Genomic DNA, 13,235 nt, shown 5'->3' with positions numbered 1-13,235 from the left:
ATTTTTATTTTCTAGGCAAATGCAGTGTAAATATGACTGCAGAAAAATCATGATAAATGAGAAAATTTTGCAGGTGGAAATTCACCCTAGACATTGTTTATTCCACATCAGATCAGTTTTAGAATTCCTCTATTTTCTCATATTAGAAGGATGAGTTCAAACTAAAGATGGCAAATAACAAAAATCACAAATTTGTGGCATTTTCAATGTAATAGGAAAATACATCATTTATCCTGACTCCTCTATACACATTTCTCTTTCTCAAAAGCTTGCTCCTTCTACAACTATCACTTTCCCCAGGTACTGATAAACAGAAGAGGCATACTTCACGAACAGGACAAAATGCATGCAGAACAATTTACTGCAGAATCCTAAGAACCCAGGGCAAAAGCACTGAGCCAGGTGTATTTGAACTCCATCTTCAGAGAGCAAAGGGAAACGTGTGAACATGTAGGTGTCCCAATAGTCTTTCCTCAGCAATTCCCCAGCTGTAAATTAACAGGTTTATGATAGCTATTGGCAGTGCAAATTTCTTTCTGCTACCTCACCCATGCTGGAATCAGCCCTTCAATCAGAAGGTACATTTCTGCAAATGAAAAAAGGAGTTCAGTTTCCATGCCAAATCAATCCCAGTATGTCTCCTAAGAACACCAAAAAGAGATCATTTATTAGTGCCACATATTGCTATGCTGGGGACACCTTCCTACAACAAACGAAAATGAGACAGGTCATGTTGTAGAGGCTCTACAGTCACATCTACCCCAGTAAATTAAAACAGTACATCTATGACAGTTACATCCACCACAGTAAATTAAATCAGTGACTGGGAACATTCCTGGGCATAGAAATGGGATGGCACATTGAATTGAATAGTAACAGGAAATGTTCTTGTCCCTGCTGGCTAGCACAGCTGGGGAGGATGGCCCAGGCCCTGGTCATGCTTCCCACATGGTTTGTGGGCAGCCGCTCTGTCTGCTGGAGTGAGGGCACACCACCCATGCCATGCCTCATGGCCCAGGAGCATCCATGGCACTGGTGTGTTTCCAGTATTCACAGAGTGGGTGGCTACTTGCTGAGATTTTTGTAAAGTACACAATTCATAGTTGAATCAGCCATACAGCTGATAGTCCCATTAACTGCTCAACCATTCCAAAATCACCTGCAATATCCTGTCAGCTAGATTTTGGCTTTTTTTAATGGTGGAGAACCAGGCTTGGCAGCTGCTAGATGATGTGGTAAAAGCCTGTTGGCATACCCATGAGAGAGAGCAGTGAGACACAGTGTCAGAGAGGAAGCTCAAACAGAACCATGGTGGGCTAATCCCAGGCCCATCAAGGAGAACCACTGATCCATCTCTGCAAGACAGGGGACTTCTGACATTCAATGGCAAGTGGAAACACAAATTACAGCTGTGAGGAGCAAACACCTTCCAGGTTTTTGTCAGGAGAACTTCAGCCCCTTTGCCCAGGTATGAAACCCATCAAGATGAGTCACTTGGAGTTTCTCTCTCAATCACCTTTCAGGTTAAAGGGATGGGACACAGTGTGGGATGCAGGGGAAGAGTGTTTTATGAGTTTGCCCAGTATTTGTAATGAGGTGTTTAAGGGTGGAACCAAAGGCTGGAAAAGGAGGGATTTAGGTGATTGGGAAGGAACAAGTGTGGCAACGTGTGTTTGAGTGTGAAAGTCTGGGCCCGAAACTGGAGTGGGGCTGCAGTCACAGGGGTGAGTATGTCCTGGTCTCAGCAACTGGACAAACTGGGATCAAGATGCCAGCTACTGGGCAGACAGTGTGCTGATCCAGCTTCTGGAGCCAGGTCACAGCTACCTTTCAGTGTGTATAAATATGTATAAATCTTCTCACTGATGAGCTCCCAACCTACTCAGACCACAACAGGAGCAGAATGAGACCATGGGTGTTGTCTGTGTGCATGTCTGTGAGCTCTGTGGTATCCATGTATACACGTACATATATGCATTTATGTGATGTGTATGCACATATAGGTATGCTCTGTGTGTGTGCTTACACACAGCCTGGCTACTCTTTGATCTTAGGAGCATGGAGGTGCAGCAGCCTTTCCTATCTCCAAGTGTTTGATCCCACATGATGCATTTTCCTCCAACCATAGCAGCAATTTCACAGCTCCTCAGTTTTTGTGGGCTTAGTCCTAAAGGGATTTTTCAGTGCTTCACTGTACTTATCAAAAATTCCCACTAACACTAGTGGAAATGCCAGAATATCTTCAAAATATAGGCTTCTCAACAGGCTTAGCTTCTTAGCAGAAAGGCCAAATATTGATTTTTTTTTTGATTTTTTTTTTTTTAATACAGACAATTAAACTTTCTTCTTAGACATACAGTGGGGCCAGAGTGGAAAGTTTACATTGCTGCAATTGTGTTATAGCTTCTCTCTGGATAAACAGAAGACTTCATTTTCAGTTCTATCAATCCCACACCATTCACAAACAATAAAATTAATTTCTAGTTTGAATAAATAAAGCCTATTAAATTGGTTTCTTTGCCAATACTTTCAAGCTTTATATTGAACTTGTTCACAAAGCCAACAGTGTCAGTTAGCAAAACAAAAGATGTTTACTATTTTTGCAATTAATTAAGTCAACTCCTTAGATACAAGTAGCTCATTGGGGTTAATTATTTCTAAAAAGAATCCAATTCATTTTCAGTTTGCTAGTCAGAAGGAATTATACCAGTTTTTGAGTTTAATTCTTTTGGTGCTGTGAACATTTTAGAATTTGTAAGCTTTAACACAGAAATACAAGGAGACAACTTTTCCTAAAATTCACGTCTTATTTAATCAAATATATTCTAAGTTCTTTTAGATAATATTACCAGGAATAGGGGCATTGTTAAAAGCAATTCAACAAAATTTGAAAGTAAAAATAGAACATACAAAGAACATTCCTGCTTCCACCCAATTCTCAGATTCCTCACCCCTTAAAATGGATCCATGTGCAACAGAGGTTGAAGAAGGAAAGAAGCTAATTGCATTAATCCTCATGGTGGTAGAGTTTACACCTCACATGGTTCTGTCTCCTCCCATGTGGGAGTTGAGCTGTCATACTGTGGCTGGACCATGCGTATGTGGCCAGTGCCAGTCTCTAGGGGCTGTCCTTCACAGGACACAGCTAAGCTGTATTTAGCCATGACACGTTCCAAGTGAAGAAATCTTAGTTCCCTTCACTGCATTGACAGATTCTGCCAGTCACTTCCAGACACAAAAGTATTGGCCACCATTTGTTCTTCCAAGCTCTTCTATCCTCACACACAATGTAAGTGTAGTTCTTCCCTATCAGCAGATGGAGACAGAGTACACATGTTTTGATGCCATCCTCCAGTAAACTAAAAATTTCTCACCACACAATCCAGTCTGCAACCATTTAGTTGAGCTCTCTATTTTTTTAAAGATTTCAGGATAATAAATCTAAACTAAACTAATCTAAAACTTGGAATTTATTAATTTCTCTGATTTTAAAACTTTTTTCAAGTTTTGGAATTACCTAAGAAATGTGATTCCTGGTCTAGCATTACTTTTAAGGCCCAGAGCTGAAGTGCAAACAATCATCTTAACAGTAACACGAATTACCTGTTCTTTTCCATGAGATGTTCCTGTAATATTGCTGTATGATACCACTCTTCAAATTGTTGTTAATTTTTTTTTTTTGCAATACTATTTGACAGTATCACAAATTGTGGGTGTAAATGGTAACATCCTTTAAAAAGCCAAAACTCAGAAAACCAACCCTAAATAATGAGCTTAGGCAGCAAACTTAGCTGTAAGCTTTACAAAATTTTCCTCACAGTTCATGATTACATTTGACTTTTTGTTTTGGTACAGAAAGCAGATGGGAACTAGGTACTGCCTTGGTACTATTAGGTCCCATTATCTTATTCTTAAGAAGAATTACTGCCTTATAGAAGTATCTTTAATTTTACTTTCAGAAGGTGTTCTCCATTCTGTGATTTTCTACTGTTATGGTTTTTTGGATGTATCTTGGATATTGTCCATTACTTATCACTACAAAGAGAGTACAAGTGTAGAGCCAATGTCAAAAAATAGTTTTTACTAACAATTGTCAAGCATGTGAGGGTCAGGTATTGATATCCTATCCAAAGAACTGTTTCCTGTGGTTTTTCACAAAGCAAACTAGCACCAACTCCAGGGGCTCAAAAGTAATGGAGTACTATTTTTCCTCACAGTCCTAATAAAATTCTATAGTGTAATGACTAAAAAAAAAAGTATGTGTTAAAAAAGTAGGGCTTGTTGAAACCAGATTAGAAAATTTATTTTAACTTCCATTAAAACTTCTCTTTTGTCTCTCTCTGCTGAATAAGATTTGCCATTTTTTCCTGCAGCTAATCCAGTAAATTTTAAGAAAATAAAAAATACAAAAAGTCATTATTCCATTATCTCAGCATGTAGCTAACAGCATCATCTTTATAGTTAACATTCACTATTCAGTGACTTAGTCAGTATTTTGGGTCACACACACTTTCTGCCACTTCCAAGCTTGATTTACTCCTGTTCCCTGGGCTACCACAATTTAACTGTTTATGATCTTGAAGCAAGGGTGCAACAGAAATGTTATCTGTTCTCTCAGAGTATTTGAAGTTTTCAACTGTGCAAGAGGAATGGGAAGAACCTCTTAGTCTGCCCAACAAATCCATGCCTACAGCTTCAATTACATTTCAGTCAAACTTGTTGATTTTGTTTCTATCATCAATCTTTGGTTAAATCCATCCTTTGTGAAGAGGTCAGTGAATGTAAACTCTTGTTATGTTTAATAGTTAGCTGAGATTAATGCAATCCACTACTTTTTCAATTATCTTGCTAATTATAGCTACTGAAAAAGTTTCTGCAGATTAATTTGATATCATGGCTGTTTTCAGCTGATTCTTTGGGGTAGATAGTGTGCTCTTTGAATGAATAATTTTGTTCCTTTCCAAATATTTTTTAATTATTAAAGCGAATATTTCTTCATTTATTTGCTACCTCTGACTACTGCAACTGTTCAAGCAACTTAGCTTAGGGTTTTTTATTTTGTTTCAGTATGTTCCTTTGTTATCACTTCAGCCCCCAAAATAGGACTTTACTGATGTACAGATTTTCATGCTAGCATTTTTGCACAGAAAGGAATTTCACACAATACTACCAGCAATTTCCCTGGCAGTATTCACAATCTGGAGCTATCAAATCTATGAGTGAAAGCTCTTGTTTGCCGAATGCAGACTGCATTTTAGAGCAGATAACATTTATTTTGTATGACTAAAAAGGCATAAAAAACCCTAATGAAATTTGCACATATTATGTTAGTGTCAGCAGAAAAAGAAGAAGTTCATTCTTGGTTTAGTTTCAGAAGCATCTTCTTTTTCCAAATAATACAGCATACTGAATCATAATGTGCCTGTAAAAAGTCAAATTTGAATCCATTAAGGAGTTGCTCACCAGAAGTTGGATGTGCTCTAAAGCACACTAAATTTCATTCTACTGAAGGAACAAAATATGGTTCAGGAAAAAAAAGAGTCATAAGACAAGTCTGGAATTTCTTAACTTAATTATACCTAATTTAATGTGAATTATACTTGATGTATTAAAGTGATAGTCAGAAGAAAAATGTTAGCAAAGAACATTGTGAAGAATATACCAGTCCACATCTATAGTCAATAGAATTAATGCTAGAAAATGTAAAAGATAATTAAAAGTAGGAAGTTATAATAACCCCAAGGAACTGTGATCATATGAATGCTGAAAAAAAAGCAATTAAAAGGTGGAAAAGAATAATAATATTGTGTCTAAATAGCCAAGTTATGTTTTAGATGTGCTTTGGCTGACTGTAGCTCCAAAAGTACTCACATTGCATGAGCAAGCAGGATTTTCTCTTTGCTCTTTAGCAGCTTACATTTAGCTCACAGATGTCTTCTGTCTCAATTCAGTTTAATCCAATCAACTCACCTCACCCCACCCTGTCCTATACTTACCCGTTAGAATGTTTTTTGGGGTGAAAACCAGCTGCTTCTTCCTGCTAAAGTTGGCATATGGAATATAGCAAGAGCACTTCCTTTCACTCATCATGTGTCCATGGCTCTCAAGGTCAAAACTGCTGAAACCAAGGTAAAGGGAATTGAGTTTATTTAGTGTTGTATATGTCACCAGATAGTATTAGAGATTTAGACAACTGCTGCGGGGCTGGAATGAGCTGTTGCTTTCATTCTTACAGACTGTTCTTCAATGTTCTCTTCCTAAAAAAACCCCAAAATTAAAAAGATACTTTATCCTATAGTTCTGGCAGCAAGTACCACAAAGTACATCTTATAAAAAGAATTTCAAAATATGTGATGTTGTTCCACTTATGAGATAAAATTCTTGAAGTGTCATAAAATTTTACATTTGATGTCAGCAGTGTTTTCCTAAGATTCTTCTTTTAAGTTGTTTTGACATATAATGAATAATCCTGTAGATTTTAACTTGTGAGTGTTTTGCTTTGAAATACCAGAAGATCTAGAAAGGGAAAAATAGATTGAAAATAAAAAGTATTCTCAGATTAAAAAAAATTCTATGTTTAAATTTCTGTGGCAAGGTCAAATAAAAAAAAATAGGTAGAATGTGATAAAACTGGAAAATTTTCAGTGTTTTTATTTTCATGTTGTGTGCATTTCCTTGGCTTACTCAAGTAAGCAAAGCATACTATGGCTAATGCCTCACTACATCCCTAAGACAGGGACTAGGAATATTCTGGGTACAAAGAGAAAAATACTGTGCCTTTGAGGCCAAACAAAGTTGGTGGCTGACTTCAAGGCTGGGAATTCACCTACTGTAATTACAGGTCAATAGGTCATCGTCTCACAGCCCTCCTTCAGCTCTGGGATGTTCCCTTCAGTCCCCTCTCCCCACTTTTACTACTGTACCAATCTCCATCTAGGGCAGATAAGGCTTCACAGAGGCAGTGGCAAGAGGAGGGATGATGGATAAAATAGAATCACAGGAAAAGTGCAGCTACCCAGGGCAATGAAACGAAAAAGATTCCCACCAAAAATGTGCCAGACATTAAACTTCCAATGCTTGAAGTTTTGCTCAGGGGAGGGGGAGGCAGCATGGCTGCCCAACTTATATGTGACACTGTAGTTGATTTCCATTACCATAGTCATGGTGTGCACTGTGGAAAGGAAGGGATCAAATGGGTTATCTGGCCAATTTTCATTTAGAATAAGAATACAGACAGTGCAGAGGAGCTGTATTTAGCCCACAAACCAATTTGGCTGAAGAGATTAATAGTTCTCAGTTTTTGCTTGGCTTTGTTTTGATGTAGGGAAAAAAAAAAAAAGATGAAGACTGTCCTGGACTTTTTGTTATTGAAAAAGCAGTCTCTACAGGCATGATGGATTTATCTCCTGTTGCATTAGAAACTAAAGCTCTTTGGTCCCTCTTCTTCTGGGAGATAGATGCAGTATTCAATACTGAACACTTTACAACATTTAGCAATATAAAAATAGGTGGTTTGATATATTCATAGTGTTCCCACTTCTGTCAATGTTGGATGCTTCTGTAAATACATTACCTACCACACAACCCCTCAAAGAACTAGGGCCAGAAATGAATGTTAGTGTTGCAGTTTCATCCTCAGAAGCATCTGCTACTGCTTAGTAAGATCTCTTATTTCCAGAGGGAGTTTGTTCACTTTACAAGTCAAGATGTCCTTCCTGCATCTTTTGAATTTGTCTAGCTAGAACTTGTAGCTGTTTACTTCTTGTGTCTTTTCTGATAAGGGCCCCTTAAGTACCTGGCATTTTCTGTGAAGGTACTTATCCATCATAATCAAATCATCCCTTGGAGCTAAACAGATTGACCTCTTTAGGGCTCTAGCCCTAATGGAGAAAAACCCCAAACATTTCTAGCTACAGCTCCCTTTTGAGTCTCTTCTCTGTACCTTCTTAATTTCTTAAAAGCCATCAAGAAATGTCCTCTTCCTTTTAGGAACACTTGTAAATTGTATATATAGTAGGTATATAAGAATATATGATAGGAAAAAAGCCATGCATTACAGCCACACATTAGGAGCTGAAAAGAACCGAAGAGCTTTTAGCACATTTATGTAATCAGCAACCGCAAAAATTCTGCCTAAATATTTTATTTTACATACCTTTTTCACATTATATTTGATAGAAATCTAGAATTATTTTCTGAGGATGCCTGATGTTAACCTGGCTTTAGGTTTTACTGCTTTATGCCCTTTTGCAGGTTGTTCTGGTGAACCTGTTGATATGCATAATAGTTTTCTACACTGTGTACTACGTGGTCCTCTCTGTGTGCTTTGCAGTATTCAGGTAAGATTTTCCTGTCTTCAGTCTGACATGCTGGCATACTGGAACTCATGGATGGAGATATGCCTGTTTAAAGGAAGCACCCAGACTGAGGAACATAATTTTTCAAATTCAGTTAAATTGTTGTACCTGAACCTTCTTTCAAACTGGCAAGTGGAGACTCATAACTAATATAAAATGTTGATTCTAATATTCATCCTTGCAGTTAGACCATGTAAATTAATGAACATAAGAGAAATGATGACATGAAAAAATGACAGGGAAATAAAGATTTTATCGTCAAAGAAAAAGAGAAATTATATTCCCCCAGGAAGTTATTGATTATCATGCATAACACCAAATATCATAAATAGAAGTGAGCAAGGGCAAACCTAAAACTCAGAATGGGACTTAGCTTGCAATGCAAGAGTATTCCATTTAAAATACTATTTAAAAACACTCATAATATGTCACGGAATCTAAACTCTAAATATTAAATACTAGAACTCTCTGTTTAAATTTATTAATTTTGTTTTCACAGGATTAAAATGTTGGATGGTTTGGCACCTTTTGATTTTAAAACAAATCCCTCATGGATTAACCCATATTATTTAGGTAACTGAAGTTTCTTTATCTTTTTTTTTCCCCTCACTCAAGAAACTATATTGCATATGGATGTAAACTTGTCTTCCAATAGATAGTATTTTAAAGCTGTTTTAGTAATGATTTCTGTATTTTAACTACACTGCAATTAAATGTTTATGCATCTTGCCAGTGCTTCTCATTTCTGTACTGCTATTTAAAATTCAAGTGATTTTTAGGCCTTTTGTTGAGTTCGTCTTCTGATCTTGCATCATCAGAAGAAAATGTCCTGCTTTGCCAGGATGCTTCATTTTCATTGCAGAACAATTACCATTCTCCATCAAGTTCCTTTACAAAGTCGTTTAATTTAATTTTCTTACTGCAGCAAATTTCTTATGAATCACTGGATTCAGATCAGAGAAATGGGTCACATTCAACTAATGGCAATTTTGCTTTGGTAATGCTTGAATACAGTGGGCATTAAAATATCAGAATTTGATTGTAGCTCAATCCCTAAAAATATCTTTATATATCCCAATACAAATTTCTGCAATTTTTCTGAAGCTCTCAAAATATATTCTTTTTCCTAAACAGCAATTCCTAAGAAATTACATGCATACATAAAATTTTACCAGATTTTTAATCTATTTTACAAAGGCAAACTTCATAATCTGTCAGTAAAATACAAAAAGCTCAAAAGTAAATTGGTACTAAGCTTAAAAGAGTAATAAAAATGCACGGATATTTAGACAGTGTTAATACTGATTTCAGACGAAGAAAGAACATTTATGTAATGCCAGTAGAAAAAAAATTAAAGCGTATTCCATTAGAATTACTTTTCAGGGCCAAATGTAATTACTGTATCTCAACATGATTTTTTCCCCAAATTTTATCAGTTTGATGCAACATGTTTATATGTGAAAGACAGCAGCTATTTCATACCACCAATTAGTATTGCATCCTTCTTTCAGTCCATCCATGAAAATGCATAACTATCTCAGGTATTTTATCTTCTTATTGCTATTGTTTGGAATATGAGAAGTCTTTCAAAAACCGTGTTCGGTGAAAATATCCTATCTTCCTTTACAGTTCTGGTGATATCCCTGGAAATAACTTTCTTCCTTTGTGGTCTGCTGTTTGCTCTGGTTGTGGAAGAATGGGTTTGGGACTATGCTGTAACAGTTACTATTATTCATATCATCATAACTTCAGTCGGTAAGTAGGTTTACTGCTAAATAGTATCACATAATATCACAAGTTGAAGGACAAATCCACTAGGATTCGTACAATGTATTATTGGACTAACTTAATTTCCCCTAAAGCTAAATACATATGTATCTGTATTTTCCATCCATTTGACTCATGCCTCTAAATTCTCCCATTTTAAACTTGATTCTGGATCTGCCGCAGAATTTTAAACCATTATAATCTTATGAAAAAGTCAGAGGTTTAGTTCATATTCTAACAATTCATATCAAACAGATCCAGGCTAGATATAATTTCTGCATCTGGGAGATGTGGGTTTTTTTCAAAACAAGACATTAATAGTTGTTCATGTCTGGATATTTTAAGAACTACTCATTAACACTTTAGCTCAACTTCAGAGTAAAAACTGAGTTTTTCTTCAGCAAAGTCAGTGCAAAGGTTTTAAGTCAGATCATTTGAACTAAATCTCAATGAGGAAAATGAAGCATTTTACCACAGAAATGCATTTCCCCCATGAAACTCTACCCTTTAAAGGAAAGAAAAAGAAAAGAATTAGCTGCTGTAAATGAGACCCATCATGTCTTTTTGCCAACACTTAGTAATCTGCTCCCTCTTCTCATGCTGTTTAGCAGAATGCTTCTATGGCTAATTAGGAAATATATTTTAACTCCATCCTTGCCAGATCCTATGTAGGGTCAGACAAGATTCTTTTCTCTTAAAACAATGAGGTTAATATATTTATTCTTGAATGCAGAAAAAGGGAAATATTTTTGACAAATTAGGACACCCTCCTGACTGCATAGAGATTAATCTTTCATTTTCCATTGCTTTGCCCATTTGTCTTTTAGCACATTATACAGGTGGGAGATTCCCCAGTTCCCTAACAAATTAAGCCAGAGACCAACAGAGACTTTATCTTAAAAAATTAATCATAATTTCTCATCTACTAAATTTGGTTTTCTGGGTTTTAAACTACTGTTATTCCTCATTAATAATTTTAGCATTTAAATCCAGGAACTTATAAAAGCTACCAAACTGCCCACCCCCGCCCCCCCCGGTTTGTACATAATTTTTACTGGGAGTTAGCTTCTGTCATTATATCAGATTATGTGTCTTGATGTGCCAACAGCCCCAGATTGATCATTGCTTCCTTCAGATGGCCAACCAAGCCTGTGCTGGCTGACCCTGAGCTGTCAGCATATGCAGTGTGCTTCCCAACCCCCTTTACTGCCCCTGTCAGCTTTCCTTGGGGGGAAATATGGGGTCAGAGAGTGGCCCTGCAGTTATCCCACAGTGGGGATATGGATCAGCTTGGGTGTGACCAGGGCAGGTGCTGGTCAGGACCTAAAGCATTTGTCATTTCAATATCTGTAAAAAATATAATCTATGAAACATAACTAAGCAGACCTTTGATACCACAGTGCACTGCTTACTTGTCCCCATTCTTACTGTTTCAAAATTTACATTTGTACTTTTCTTCTTCTTGCAGTTATGTCTGAATTTCCCCTGATGTTACACTGGTGGCTGGCATTAGGTATAATTTCATTCTTTAAAGTTTATGGTGCTAAAATCTGCGTAGAAAATGAGTGTTTATAATATGAATTGTTGCCTCACTAATTTCAGAATTGTCAACATTTAAAGAAGAAGTGCAGGCATTTTGGTAATAATTATTTTAATGACCCAGGTAAACAATGCTCTACTAGGATTTGCCACATCTTAGAAAAATTCTCACTTTTAAGGCCAGAATATGCCCATTTAACACTAGTCTTGCAAACAAACAGCAGACACATGATTTGAAATAAGTCATGATTAAGTCCTGATTAATCTCAATTAGTCAGGACTTAATCACGACTTATTTAACCTGTAATAAGTTGAAATGTATCTCAATTCAGGTGTTAGAAAGACAGTTGTCCAAAGTTGTAGCCTTTCTTGATACCCTTTAAAATCAGTGAAGAAACACAGGTACCTTCAGAGGAAAGATTTAGAAACATTATGTACAAGTACTTATGAAAGATGAGATGAATTCAGTCATCACATTTCCTCAAAGTGAATGGCAAAACTACATTTCTGAATGCTTAATTTTCTGTAAAATTAGAAGCATAGATTTTTACATGAAAAGTAGATTATCTTGAAAAACAGTCGTTAAGAAAAAGGACTGGCTTCTGTTCCTTTCTTATATTATGGATAACAAGGATCAACTGTTGCAATAAATTCCTAAGTGATGGGGAGAGATAAATAAATTCCCTGTCCTACAACAGATTTTGCAATAGCAGTTGTGGAGGCTGATATCTTTGTAAGTAGTTAAAGCCTTGGGTAAAATGTTTAAGTTGGAGGGCTGTTTTTTTTTTAATTGAAGACAAAATGAATGTCAGTTTAAAGTTTTATCATAAAGTTTGTATTCCACTACAAAAATTAATACAAAACAACTCTATCTTTTCTTTCAGGATCTGGAGTAATTTCAATGATTTGTGGAGGACAGATTTTGGCATATTACTTGTTCAAAGACAACTTCATTTACCCAATTCTAGATGACTTTTGAAAAGGAGTATTAGAACTTGCCTTTATATCTATGTGAATTCTATTGTTTCATTAATCAATGTAATTGAAATGAAGTCAGCAACTGTCTAATTGTAAGGTTAATATTTAGCTTACCAGAGCTCTTGTATCTTATGTTTTTGACAATTTCATCACTTTCAGCTTTGTATGTACATTTTTTATTAATCAAGTAATTAGAAACACTGTCTCTTTTTTAAAAACCAAGAAGCCATAAGGAAGATTAGAGGAATGGTGCAACATTCCTGCAAAATCCTACAAGTGGAAGGAAAACATTTATTTGAATGTAATGCTTTCAGGGTGTCTGTTATCTGCTCTATTTTATGAAATGCTGACTCTAACTTAGGCTGCTGTCTGACCTCTCACAAGCACTGAAAAACTTTAAAGTCACCTTATCTGGCATAAATCAGGGTAGGTTTAAAGCAGCCTTTACTGATAAACTCCTGGCAAGAAGAACGGTTGGACAGCACATATCCCTGCACCTCATTCCATCTCAAAGCTCTCACTTAGAAGCTGCCCAAGCCAACGGGAGGCAGAGGTACAATCCCTAATGTTGGGTTCACCGTTTTTGCTTCCAGG

General features: G+C 36.4%; 1 protein-coding gene across 1 annotated transcript; it reads left to right on the top strand.

The window, feature by feature from the left end:
- Positions 1-6,096: 6,096 nt before the first annotated feature.
- Positions 6,097-12,642, top strand: TMEM244 (transmembrane protein 244). Its single transcript, XM_054630765.2, has 6 exons — positions 6,097-6,129; positions 8,254-8,339; positions 8,857-8,930; positions 9,987-10,112; positions 11,593-11,637; positions 12,548-12,642. The coding sequence occupies exons 1-6, from the start codon at positions 6,097-6,099 to the stop codon at positions 12,640-12,642; spliced, it is 459 nt and encodes a 152-aa protein (XP_054486740.1).
- Positions 12,643-13,235: the final 593 nt, after the last annotated feature.

The sequence above is a fragment of the Agelaius phoeniceus genome, chromosome 3, assembly GCF_051311805.1.
Source record: "Agelaius phoeniceus isolate bAgePho1 chromosome 3, bAgePho1.hap1, whole genome shotgun sequence".
In the NCBI taxonomy this organism is placed as follows: domain Eukaryota; kingdom Metazoa; phylum Chordata; class Aves; order Passeriformes; family Icteridae; genus Agelaius; species Agelaius phoeniceus.
This window is presented reverse-complemented; position numbering and strand designations above follow the sequence as displayed.